A 12,698-nucleotide genomic window follows, 5' to 3' on the forward strand; every position below is an offset into this window, starting at 1 on the left:
GGAATAGAAACTGTAGCAACGGGCGCAAATATTTACACTTAATCCCACCAGCTGACTGACGCATTCCTCTAACATGGACCTTCATTGGAAATGACAATTGTATGGCAACTGCCTGGCACCTCCGGAGTTCAGTGGATCAGGTGATTGTGACTGGGGGTTATTTAGCCACATGCCATTGGCCTTAGGTTACCATTCAAACCAAATTTATGCAAATTTGCGTCCTATTCTAATGTTGTCCTATTCTAATGTTGGGCAGAATAATGGCATCTAAAGGGGAACATGTGGGCACTGCTGCTGTTATTGTTATGAGGTTATACAGGGAATGTGCATAAATGGAGCCTGAGGATCTGTCATGTGCTCCCCAAAACCTCCTGGATTATCCCATGTGCCATTATAAGTGCCCCCTAGAAAATAGGACACTAATAAGAACAAATGCTTTTTATTTTATACAATGGCAATGTGCAAGGTTCTCTCAAATACCCAAAATGGATCAAACGCTTGTAGTGCTGAGGGCACAAATAAGTACAGAAACTGCAGTAAATATCAAGGAACTATATTTCCACTCACACTATAACACTCCCACACTATGGCTTATAACAAACGCACTACTTTACTAAAGAATAAAGATGGCTACTGCAAAACAACCCAAAACAATACACACAATACTGAATAAAGAAAGTTACAACACTCAATGCTTCGTTTCAGAGGTGAAGTTCCTGAAGAGCCGCAGTCTTTGCATGAAAGTAGAATCTGGTTTGGCCCCTTCCATGTGACATCACTTGTCCAGGCACGTTTGAAGTCTTCAGTGAGATCCTCCTGAGCCTCCTATGCAAACGTATTTCTTGGGTATCCTGAGCCAATCAAACTTCACAACCTACGCCAGCTAACTCCACCTCTACAAGAGGGACCTATCAGAAGAAACTGGTGATCATTCCCAATATTTCTCATAGTCCTCTCAGATCCAGTAGTGGGAGACAACTTCACAGAACACGTTTGGGTGGGTAGAGTGTCTGCCACCATGTTGGGTGTGTAGATTCCTACGCCAAGCTCTTTTGTTCTGTAAATAGCCAGGAAAGCTATTCTCCTATATTTACAGAAAAATACAAACCTAGCTAGTTTGAGTTGATTTTTTAATTAAAATCTGTAGGCTGTTGTGTGACTTCAATCTTTTTTGGGCCTTAACATATGTTAAAGTGTACTTTTGCAATATTCATTTAATTCCAGAAAATCACATTATAATCACATTAATATAATCACATTATGCACTATAATACTAGACTCATAATTACACGGTAGCCATTTGTAACAAGAATTTAGTGCCATTTCAGCCATTAGAGAAGAGAAGATTCCTGCCACGGGGGCCTATTCCAGGAACAAAAAAAGACCCCTCCAACAACTTCATGTATTAAAATTTTACAGTTAGATCTTAACTTTAAGCTTCGTATGCATGTTGAGAGGGAAGTTCTCTATACCAGTTAATCTGCCCCCTGTGTTACCCCAGTACTTAAAAGGGGTCCTAGATATCCCCCTGTACATATTAGACCTTCCCATTGCAGGGTAAACAGTCTAACAATGCCAGAGTGAGTAGCTCTAATAATGGAAGATGTCTGAAAGGTCTACTTTGACAGCCTTAGGAAGTGTCTATGGTGAAGGATGAGATTTCTTTTTTGTCCCCATGTTAAAAGTTAATGTTTTGGGAAGTTGAGTTTGGATTGGTCTAGTTTGGTAAGTATGGAAATGAAATGATTTGAAAGCTGTACTGATGGAAGTGTTTATCTCTTCCTATAATGTTTAATGGAAAGTTAAAGCTCTAGTAATGGAAGAGTATTGAAAAGTCTACTTTGACAGCAATAGATTGAGATCTGTGGTGAACAAAAAGAGTTTCTGTCCCTATGTTGTATGAAGGAAATGTGAAAACTCTTGTAATAGAATAGATTGGACAAATCTAGTTTTGGAGGTTCCTAGTTGGCAAATATGGAGATGGTTTGATAGATTTAGTGGTGGAAGTGTTTATCTCTCCTTATACTGTTTAATTGGAAAGTTGGAAGCTCTAGTGATACAAGAGATTTCCCAGGTCTGCTTTGACAGCCTTAAGGTGGCCATACACGGGCCGATAAGAGCTGCCAACAGACCGAGTCAGCAGCTTATTGGCCCGTGTATGGGGGCCCCCGACGGGCTTCCCCGATCGAGATCTGGCCGAAAGTCGGCCAGATCTCGATCTGATGGGATTAAAAATCCCGTCGGATCGCGGCCGCATCTGTTCGTTGATGCGGTTCCGCGATCCGACCGCCCGTTTGCGTTCGCTAGGATCCGATCGTTGGGCCCTAGGGCCCACGATCGGATCAGCCCGATATTGCCCACCTCAAGGTGGGCATATCGGAGGGAGATCCGCAAGTGTGGAAATGAAATGATCTGAAAGCTCCAGAGATGGAAGTGGTTATATCTCCCTATTCTGTTTAATTAGAAAGTTGAAAGCTGTAGTGATACAAGAGTTTTGAAAGGTCTTAGACAGTTTGCTGCCTATGGTGAATGAAGGGATTTTCTCTTCCTAAGTTGTATCATGGAAATTGTAAAGCTCTAGTAATGGAATGGACTGAAAAATCCTGTTTTGGTCGGTCTAGTTTGACCAATATGAAAATGAAGATGGATTGATAGTTCTAGTGATGGAAGTAGTTATGTCTTCATTTTTAATTGCAAAGTTGAAAGCTCTAGTAATACAAGAGTTATCAAAGGTACATTTGTAGCCTTACAGAGCATTTGTTTTTTAGATGGGGACAGTGACCCCCATTCGAAAGCTGAAAATGACAGAAGAAGGCAAATATTTCAAAAACCATAGAAAATAAATAATGAAGACCTTGAAAAAAGTTATTTTAGCATTGGCCATTCTAAAAGTCCACTTAAAGGTGAACCACCCATTTAAAGGAACAGTTCAGTGTAAAAATAAAAACTGGGTAAGTAAATAGGCTGTGCAAAATTTAAAAAGTGTCCGTTAGTGAAATTTGTATCTATAAAGACTGGAGTGAGGGGAATGTCTAATGTTATAGAATAAAACTTGCTGCTTCTCATCTCTCAGATTCCCAATGAAATGTTTATGAGTCTTATAGACAAGTCTATGGTTGATAAATCCAGTGGATGTTTATTATTTGCACCAAACATTAAGTGACATCACATTCTGGTCACTATTACCTGTATATATTGTATATACTGAACTCATTGCACATTGGAACTAGTGGGTGAAATTGTCCAGGACTGAGACTAAGTTTTAATACCCAACCATCCACCTCATCCCCAAACTGCTTGTAGGGGGTTAATTAATCCACCTCATCCCCAACTGCTTGTAGGGGGTTAATTAATCCACCTCATCCCCAACTGCTTGTAGGGGGTTAATTCTATCATTTAAATATTAATGAATATTGTCAGAAACAGACCCGTTCCATATGCGCAAGTCGCACAGCAGGAAAGTACAGTTAAAGGGGTAGTTCACTTTCCAGTCAACGTTTAATATATTATAGAATGGACAATTCTTAGCAACCATTCAATTGGTCTACTTTTTTTAAATCATTTTTTAAAACATTTTTAACTTGCCCTTGTCTTCTGACCCTGACCCCACAGCCCTGTCTTTTGCTCTGTAAGGCTACAATTTTATTTTTATTGTTGTTATTTTTTTATTACTTCTCAATTCTATAAATGCTGCATCTCGGCTGTTCTTATTCCAGTCTCTTCTCCAAATGAAAGTCTGGTCGCTAGAAAGCTGCTGAAACCTCACCAATAGAAATAAAAAATGAAGATCAACTGCAAATTTGCCTCAAAATACTAACAATTAATTTAAAGGGGAACTACCCCTATAACTAGGTACATACTCTTCATTTAGATTTGTGTAGAAGCAAAAGTCAGGGTGATAATAGACAACAACTGCAGAGGAACATTATATATTTCTTTATGAGATTCTCACAAACATCAGCCAAATAGTAAATTCCCTTTATTCCAATGTTTAGTCATTAATGACATTTTAAATCACATTTTTGTGTCCCACAAACAATAACAAACAAACGTTGAGTCAATGAGATTGTGACACAGATCAGATTTATTTCTACACATTTAGAATGGCTCAAGTGTTGGTGTAGGAATGATTGAGTTTGGGTTCTAGAGCACTGGGCTGGTTTTTCTTGGGGTACAACCGATACAGTCGTGACTATTGCACCTCAATGGAAGGGGGTCCCTCTGTAACAAGGGGAACAGACTAATGTAACATTTACCTCTTCTACTAAATACATGGGGGCAGATTTATCAAGGGTCAAATTTCCAGGGTTAAAAAACCCTCGAATTCGACCCTCGAGGTAAAATCCTTTGAATTCGAATTTGAAGGATTTTAGCGCAAAAGCTTTGATCAAACGATCTAATAAAAATCATTCGATCGAACGATAAAATTGTTCGAATCAAACAATTCAAACGATTTTAAGCGATCGATCGAATGATTTTTATTCGATCATAAAAAGTGCCCAAAACCTGTCTGCAATGTCCCCATAGGCTAACATTCAATTCGGTAGCTTTTATTTGGCGAAGTATTGAGTCGAAGGATTTTTTAAAGAGACAGTACTTCGATTATCGAATCGTTAAACGGTCGAATGATTTTTACTTCGAATCGTTCGAATCATTCGATTCGATCGAATTTGACCAATTCAATGGTCGAAGTACCCAAAAAATTACTTAGAAATTCGAATATTGGGTCGTTCACCTTCGAAACTATTCACTTGAGCTTAGTAAATGTGCCCCATGGAGTATGTCAGGTATAATGAGAGAGCCGGAGTTTATTTCATGTTCAGACAGAGGGTGGGATCACGTAGAAAATCACAAGTAACCTGAACCGCTATGGAATGAAGACGTTTGGAGAGGTTGGAAGTTGAACCCCTAAAACTGTAGGAGGAGAAGTGTTTAGAAAACGGGGGGCGCTAAGAATACTAAAAACTAGAAAGGGAAAGTTTGAGAATAAACTTCATGTTGGTTTTGAAAAAGCTCGTTGTTGTTGGCTCCTCCCACTTCAGGGTGTCCAACTAATATGGTCTTTTCATTTTGGTTCACCCCATAACTACGTGATTCAAGTTTGGTGGGTTCAGCTCAAAAGCTCTGACATAAGCAGCAGTTAAATTAATTAAAGTGAAATCTAATTGGCAGTTGTGGCTCCACCGACTTTTTCAAACCTAAGGGCAGAGACACAGAAGAAGATTCGGGGAGATTTAGTCACCCAGCGACTAATCGCATCTTCTTTGGGCAACTAATCTCCCCAAAAAGTCTTCCCGCCAGCTAGATATCTAATTCTCCGGCGGCACTCGGAACGCTTTGTTTTCTGCTGTTGCCTCACGAGGAAACTTTGGGCGACTTCAGAAGACGAAGGACTCAAAGTGCCAACCTGCCGGCGATTTAGATTCTAGCTGGCGGGAAGGCTTTTTGGGGAGATTAGTTGCCCAAAGAAGAGGTGATTAGTCGCTGGATCAACTAAATCTCCCCGAATCTTCCAGTGTGTCTGTGCCATAAACCTGCAGTCCCCTGATGACCACCTGAGAAGAGTTTGGGGATCTTGGGGTTAATACTGTTAGAATGGGAGCCGGTTCCATTCCCCCATTGAACGTTAATGGCTTTTCATAGCTCCTCCCACTTTAGGGCATCCAACAAATATTGCCTTTTCATTTGGGTTGACCCCATGACTCTGTGTTTTAAGTCTGTGAGTGTGGGTTCAAAATCTTCCCTGTCAAAGTCAATGGAAAAATTGGGGTGTTCGGAGTGTCGCCCCAAAAAGATAAAGGGTGGGATCACTTACAACAGCCCAAGCAACCTGTTCCGCTGTATATGACAAAGAAGTGTTAGAGTAGTGATGGGCGAATTTGTCCCGTTTTTCTTTGCCAAAAAATTCACGAAACAGCGAAAAATTCACAGAACGCTTAGAAGTCAAAATAATTTTGATGCGCGTCAATTTCGACACCTGCGACAATTTTTATAAACGCTCCTATTTGGTCCAAATGCATTAAAGTCAATGGTCGTCTGAATACATTTGCTGCGCTGCAATTTCGACGCGAGTGACTGTTCCAATACACGCCAGATTTTGTTTTTTGACTTGGTGGATTTTTTGCCAGCAAGTTTTTGCCTCAGCTTTGCAAATTTATTACAAAATACAGAATTTCTAGACTTATTCTATGTTAGACTTTCCTTGTCCTTTAAAGTTAAAAAACGTATGTATTGCAGAAAGCAGAGCCAACTCCATTGTTTTCTCAGATCACCAAAGAGAGAAAAAAAAGAAAATGAATGTTGATCAGTGGAACAGTAATAAACTTTATTGGTCATGGGCCGTAATAGTTAAAAAAATATTGGTGACTAGGGACCTAATGGTTAAAAACATGACATTGGTGGGCGGGGCTCAAATTCGCTGGCGGCTTCTTTCCTCCTAGCGAGCGGTTCCGGCAGATTCACGCAGTTTATTTCCATTACAAGTAAATAGGAATTGCTTGCGCAGCACATAGGGATGGAGGCCACATCTAGATTCTTTTAGAACATAATATAGACTTACAGAATACAATAATAATAATAATAACAATAATAATAATAAAGTGCAGTCCTACTGGTTGTTCCTCTCCGCTGGACACGTTTGCAGTTGGTCTCACTCTTCTTGGAAAGAAGCTGCTAAACTGTCTGTTACTCCTGGTTTTTATACATTTAGGCTTCTGTGTCTGAGTGAGTTGTAGTTGAGCCTGTGTAAGATGAATATTTCATGTCCCCGAGTCCTTCCATAATGTCCTGCTCCCACGTGAGTCACTGCTTTGTGTATTATATAGTTGTGTCCATTGAGTACTGACATTACACACTCGGGATCATTTATATCACTGGGCAAATTTGTATTTGTACCTGGGAAGTTAATCAGACGATTGCCTTCATTGTGCTCCTGGCTGGCTGGAAAAAAATCTAATCCCTGATTGGTTGCTATTGGTTATTGCTCAGATGATTACCCTCCACCTTCAGGCACAATGAGATCAGTCTTTCCATTGGATAGAATGATTAACCGCCGCCAACATACAGAATGAAACTAGTCTTCCCTTTGGATAGAATGATTATCCTCACCTACATAAAGAATGAAATTCGTCTTCCCATTGGATAGAATGATTAACCCCACCTACATTTAGACTGCAACTAGTATTCCCATTGGATAGAACAATTACCCTCAACCTCTAGGCGCAATAAGATCAGTTTTCCCATTGGATAGAATGATTAAGCTCCACCTCCAGGCAGAATGGAACCATAACCCCCCCCCCATACCAGCACATCCAGCTGCTCCCCCTTTCCTCCACCAATAAAGACTCAGGGATTCTCAGGAGGGTTAAGAGACTGAATCTTTATTTGTCCAGGAACAAAAGAACAGAAGTGATTGGAGGATTAAGATTTGATCTGGATCTTACAGCACCGGGCGTTGGTCCAGTCCATATTGGAACATTGACAGTGACAAGTAGTTTTGGACTGAATGTCCCACGAGCCACAGCCCATCCCACAGGCGCAGGAGACCACCGTAGTGTCTGTACAGAGACAAAGCCATGAGTTTTATGTGCTGAGACCCCCAGACCTGGGGTAGGTACATAGTGTTATTGTCAGCTCTTTACCTGCCATCAGGTGGCGCTCTCCTTTACTGTTCTCTATGTAAGTCATTGCCCCACTGATGTCACTGATAACTGTCCAGTCCAGAGACCCAAACACAAGATGGTATTATATGGTCACAGGGAACAATCTGGTCTCTTTCTATTTGTTTATTCTACTTGTATTTATATCCATTTTATATCATAGGGGAGGGAGGCTGGTGATTAAGGTCCCTTACTCACGGGCGTTTGAAGCTGCGCTCCCCTGTGTTCTGGTTTTATGCGTTCAGACGCAGGGAAGCGCAGGAGTAGATGCGCTGAATTATTTTCAATGGAGCTTTTCACAGACGCATGTAAGCGCCAAACGCAGGAAAAATACAACATGCTGCATCCCAACCTGCGTTCGTCGCTTACATGCGTCTGTGTGAGTACTGCCCCATTGAAAAGAATTCAGCGCGTCTACTCCTGCGCTCCCCTGCGGCTGAACGCATAAAACCGGAACGCAGGTGAGTGCAGCTTCAAACGCCCGTGAGTAAGGGCCCTAAGGAACAAAATGGACCCAAGGCACAGAGGGGTGAGTCCATAGTTGCACCTCCAGTTTCATATCCCCCCCAATTCCACTGCTGCTGCTGCACAAACACAATCAACCCCTTCCTCCCTGTGCTGTTGGCTAATCTGCCTAGCAACAAGCAGTGATATTTGATCTAACCTGAGAGGGGCCCCATGCACACAGGAAGGCTAAGGGCCCCATGCATGACAGACTCCTGGGAGGGACAGGATTTTTATGTACAAGCTCTTTAGCCAAGTGCCAATCTCTCCCCATGTTGAAGTCCCACATTCTGCTCTGTACCCAGGAGCCCAGGTTTCTCTTCTGGTTATCGGAATCCCATAATGATTGGGGCTGTCTGAGGCTTGTGCTGGGGGGCTGCAACTTCATGTGGATATTTAGGGGAGCCATTGTATCACAGAAATATAACAAGTTGCATTTGGTGCAAGTTCTCACCTGCAGGACACGAGGCAGAGGCTCCTTTCCCCGGGGCATCAACGCAGTTTATCTCAGAATTCTGCAGAACCGACGCCACTGAAATGAGAGAGATTTCCCCATAAAACCCCGGCACATAATGAGGCTCCTTGTGGCCAATTAGTAATATTCCTTGTTTGCTTCTTATTGTGCCCAGGTGACCTCCAATGGATATTTAGGGCCCTCAGTCTTCTTTTGGAAACTATAACATTTTCTTTCAGCAACTGAAACATTCAAAGAGCTGCACTGACAGCACTGCCACCTTGTGGCCTTCAGAGAAACTACAACAGAAGCAGTTATAATAATCAGTAATAATAACATTAGAGCAGCTTCTCTGGTCAATGAGAAATCACATTCAACACTTGCACCAGCTCAGATTAATATTCTCAATAACAACAATATTTTACAGGGGACCTGTCTCCCTAAGAATTAATTCCAAATCTTATTTTATGATATATATATATAAATAAACTTACACTTTATAACTATTTAATGGGTTCTTTCATCTTTAAGTTAACTTTTAGTATGTTATTGAATGGCTAAAACTAAGCAATTTTTCAGTTGGGCATCATTATTTATTTTTATATATTTTTTTAAAATTTGCCCTTTTCTTCTGATTCTTTGCAGCTTTCAAATGGGGGTCACTGACCCCATCTAAAAAAAATGCTGTGTAAGGCTACAAATGTATTGTTAGTGTTACTTTTTATTATCCATCTTTCTATTCAAGCCTCTCCTATTCATATTCCAGTCTCTTATTCATATCAATGCATGGTTGCTAGGGGAATTCGGACCTAGCAACCAGATGGCTGAGATAACAAACTGGAGAGCTACTAAATAAAAAGCTAAATAAGTCAAAAACCACAAATAATAAAAAATGAAAACCAATTGCAAAGTGTCTCAGAATATCCCTCTCTACATCATACCTTTAATTTAAAGGCGAACAACCCTTTAATTTGGGAAAATGTAAATGTTTGACCACAAGATGCCTGAGCAGAAAGGAATCACTGAAATTGGTAACGTGAGACTCACCAGCACTATCCTCGTGCCCAGGGACCCTAAATAAGTAGTATCAGTATCACACAAGACTTTATATCATTATCAGGGATCAAACCCAGCAGCTGACAGTCTAATTCCAGGTCTAACTGTACTGGACAGAGGGTACCCCCCTATTGTACCCACACACTATCCTGTGGTACCCACAAATCTGCTGAGACTCTCAGTAACATTAGCTGCCAGGCTCTGCACCCTCATTTACTCCATCTCATCTCTAGTATCACCGGGGGTCCCTTTCTGCACAATCCCAGCGGCAGGTCAGAGCCCGGGGGGCTGTAGTGGAAAGGGGGAGCAGTGGTTATTGTTACCCGTAGACTTTATGAGGCTGTTGAAGGCAATGACATCACTGATGGAGCAGTCACTGGCTCCTCCCATTGCAGGAACAACAAACAGAACAATGAGAGTCAGTTGCAGCTTCATCTTCCCAATTGTTTCTCCCAACGTCACCCCTGTAATAAACAAGATCACAACTTACTGTTACCGACCCAGGGTCACCCCTTAATATCAACCTGCACCCTCCCTGCCCAATAACCCCCTCTGTGTCAGTGTAATCCCACAGGTAAGAACTAAATATGGGCCCCCCCGAGCCCCCCTATATCTGACTGGGGGTTTCCTCTCCTTTTATTTATTTATTCCGCCACAGGGACAGCGTTTGTTTGTGGCCCCCACACATCCAGTGACAGAATTACAATTTATAGTTAATGACACCAATAAATGGCCCTTGATTTGCTCCCCGTTATATTGTCAGTCGGTCCCTAATCTCAGGTGAGTGACAGAAGTGCAGACTGAGCATGTGCAGAACCTCAGCACGAAGAAAGATGGGGGGCTACTCGGGGCAAGTTCCCAGGGGCTGATATTCAAAAACCTAAAGTGCAGCACCTGAACTTGTTGGATTTGAGGTGCATTTTCAGAACATAAAGTTACCCCAAAACAGAATCTGTCAATGAGTCAAACTCCCGTGTGTTTCATATTCTCACAGTCACTAATTATTTTACTCGTTACATAAATCTACTCACATGAAAGGAATTTCTCAGTAGAAAACTGAATAAAACGTGGGGGGTTCAGGCCGTCAGTATCAGCCCCCCCTTTCCTCTCACTGACATTGCTCCCCACAAAGAGAACTTACCTCTCCTGCGCAGAACAGAGTGTGAGCTCAGTGGGGGGAGCAATAAGTACCAACAGGGAGGGAGGGGCGGCCAATACTGATATGGGATTAATCTCTCCACCCTATACAGGAATTCAATGCACAATAAACAATCATCTCCCACATTCACTCTGAGAACCTGTGGGAAAAATAAACAGAAGATTCTGGCCGCACATTAACCATTTGTGGAGCTGCAGGAGGATCAGACTCAGGGGCCAATCAGCATGGGTGTCCACAGAGGGGGGCAAGAGGGGTCAGTGCCCCCCCCTGGGACCAGCAGACTGACCATCTGTTTATTCGGGCATTTGCCCTAGGGGCCGCTCTGTATTTTTGTAATGTGGGCCGCTCCTGATCTATAATGTTCATTTCAAACTGTGGGCTCTAGGACCGCTCCTCCGTCCCAGCTCCCACTGTGGCTCCGCCCCTTCCACTCGTCTCCGTTCTCATGCTGTGCTGTGTGCAGGCCTGCCTGCCTGCCATCAGGGGGGAACAAGGAAGAAAGTTTTGGGCCAGGCAGGATTTAGGCTCAAAGGGGGATTAGCCAGCCCCCCTTACGAGCGTGGACATCACTGATGCCGAAGACGGAAGTACAGGAACTGATGTGGTAAGAAGGGGAAGCCAGCAGTCACTGTGCTTCTCAGGAATCTCTTTAGCCTGCACTCTGTCTCTCTCTACCCCTCTCTCTCTCTGTCCCTCTGTCTCTCTCTCGCTGCACTCTTTCTTTCTCTCACTGCACTCTGTCTCTCTCTGTGAGTCTCTGTCTCTCTCTGCACTCTGCCTCTCTCACTACACTCTCTCTTTCACTGCACTCTGTCTCTCTCTGCACTGTCTCTCTCTCTCTCTCTACTCTGTCTTTTTCTCTCTCTGCACTCTGTTGTTCTCTGCACTCTGTCTCACTGCACTCTGCTTCTCTCTGCACTCTGACTCTCTCTGTGAGTCCCTCTCTTTCTACAGTCTCTATCTGTCCACCAATGAAGTTTTTTTTTTAACTTTTATGGGGGGCCCCTATCCTAACCACCAATTGTTTTTTTTAACTTGTATGGGGGTCCCTGGTAACCAGTGGGTTTTTAGTGTTTGTTTTATCTCCCATGTTTGTGTGGCTTTTATTACTGTGGTGTTGGGTCTGGGACTGTCATCTAGATTATGTAGGTACCCAGCAGAATGAATTGTAAAAAAAGAACATGTGGCTACATGGGGTATTTATGCATGTACTTGCCCCTGTGCTATCTGTTTGTGAGTTCTGGGGGTATTTATACATGTACTTGCCCCTGTGCCATCTGTTTGTGAGTTCTGGGGGTATTTATACATGAACTTGCCCCTGTGCCATCTGTTTGTGAGTTCTGGGGGTATTTATACATGAACTTGCCACTTTGCCATCTTTCTGTGAACTAGGGTTGCCACTTGTCAGACAACCGGTATTTTGAAGGGTTGCCCGGGTCAAATTAGGGAAACTGTGCAGGATTCCCTTGATTGACCCGGCGATCGGCTGATCGCCGTGGCATAGCTCCACCCCTTGATGGCAGTGCCACACCCACCTATCTCACAGGCCCGCCCACAGATGCCTCCTTGCCCCACCCTGGAAAATTTTCTGCGGACACCCATGCCAATCAGGACACAGGGCAGAACCGGCAGTAATTGTGTCAATAAAGAGAGAACAACAAATGGAAATAAAAGAGACAATTCCAATATTCTCAAGTAAGTTTCATTGTATCCCCCCTCATTTTTGGGGTTCAGGAGAGGAATATCTCACCTTAATGTGGAACCAGGTGAAAATGAAACAATCCAAATTCTAATCTATGAGCCAGTAGTGGATAATTTGGGTATTTTGTTCATTGTAAGTGGATCAGTGAAATTATCACATAAGTGT

General features: G+C 42.7%; 1 protein-coding gene across 2 annotated transcripts; it reads right to left on the bottom strand.

Annotated features, from left to right (window-relative positions):
- Positions 1-7,358: 7,358 nt before the first annotated feature.
- On the bottom strand, positions 7,359-10,913 carry LOC121396193 (resistin-like). 2 transcript variants are annotated; one of them, XM_041570837.1, is made up of 4 exons: positions 10,814-10,913; positions 9,996-10,136; positions 8,617-8,694; positions 7,359-7,556 (listed from the first exon to the last, which is right to left on the bottom strand). In XM_041570837.1, exons 2-4 carry the CDS (start codon positions 10,105-10,107, stop codon positions 7,420-7,422), a joined length of 327 nt encoding a protein of 108 aa, XP_041426771.1. In that variant the 5' UTR covers positions 10,108-10,136; positions 10,814-10,913; the 3' UTR covers positions 7,359-7,419. The 2 variants fall into 2 exon arrangements, with proteins under 2 accessions (XP_041426771.1, XP_041426775.1); XM_041570841.1 differs by lacking the exon at positions 10,814-10,913 and adding an exon at positions 10,704-10,804.
- Positions 10,914-12,698: the final 1,785 nt, after the last annotated feature.

Source organism: Xenopus laevis, chromosome 1L, assembly GCF_017654675.1.
Source record: "Xenopus laevis strain J_2021 chromosome 1L, Xenopus_laevis_v10.1, whole genome shotgun sequence".
Taxonomy (NCBI): domain Eukaryota; kingdom Metazoa; phylum Chordata; class Amphibia; order Anura; family Pipidae; genus Xenopus; species Xenopus laevis.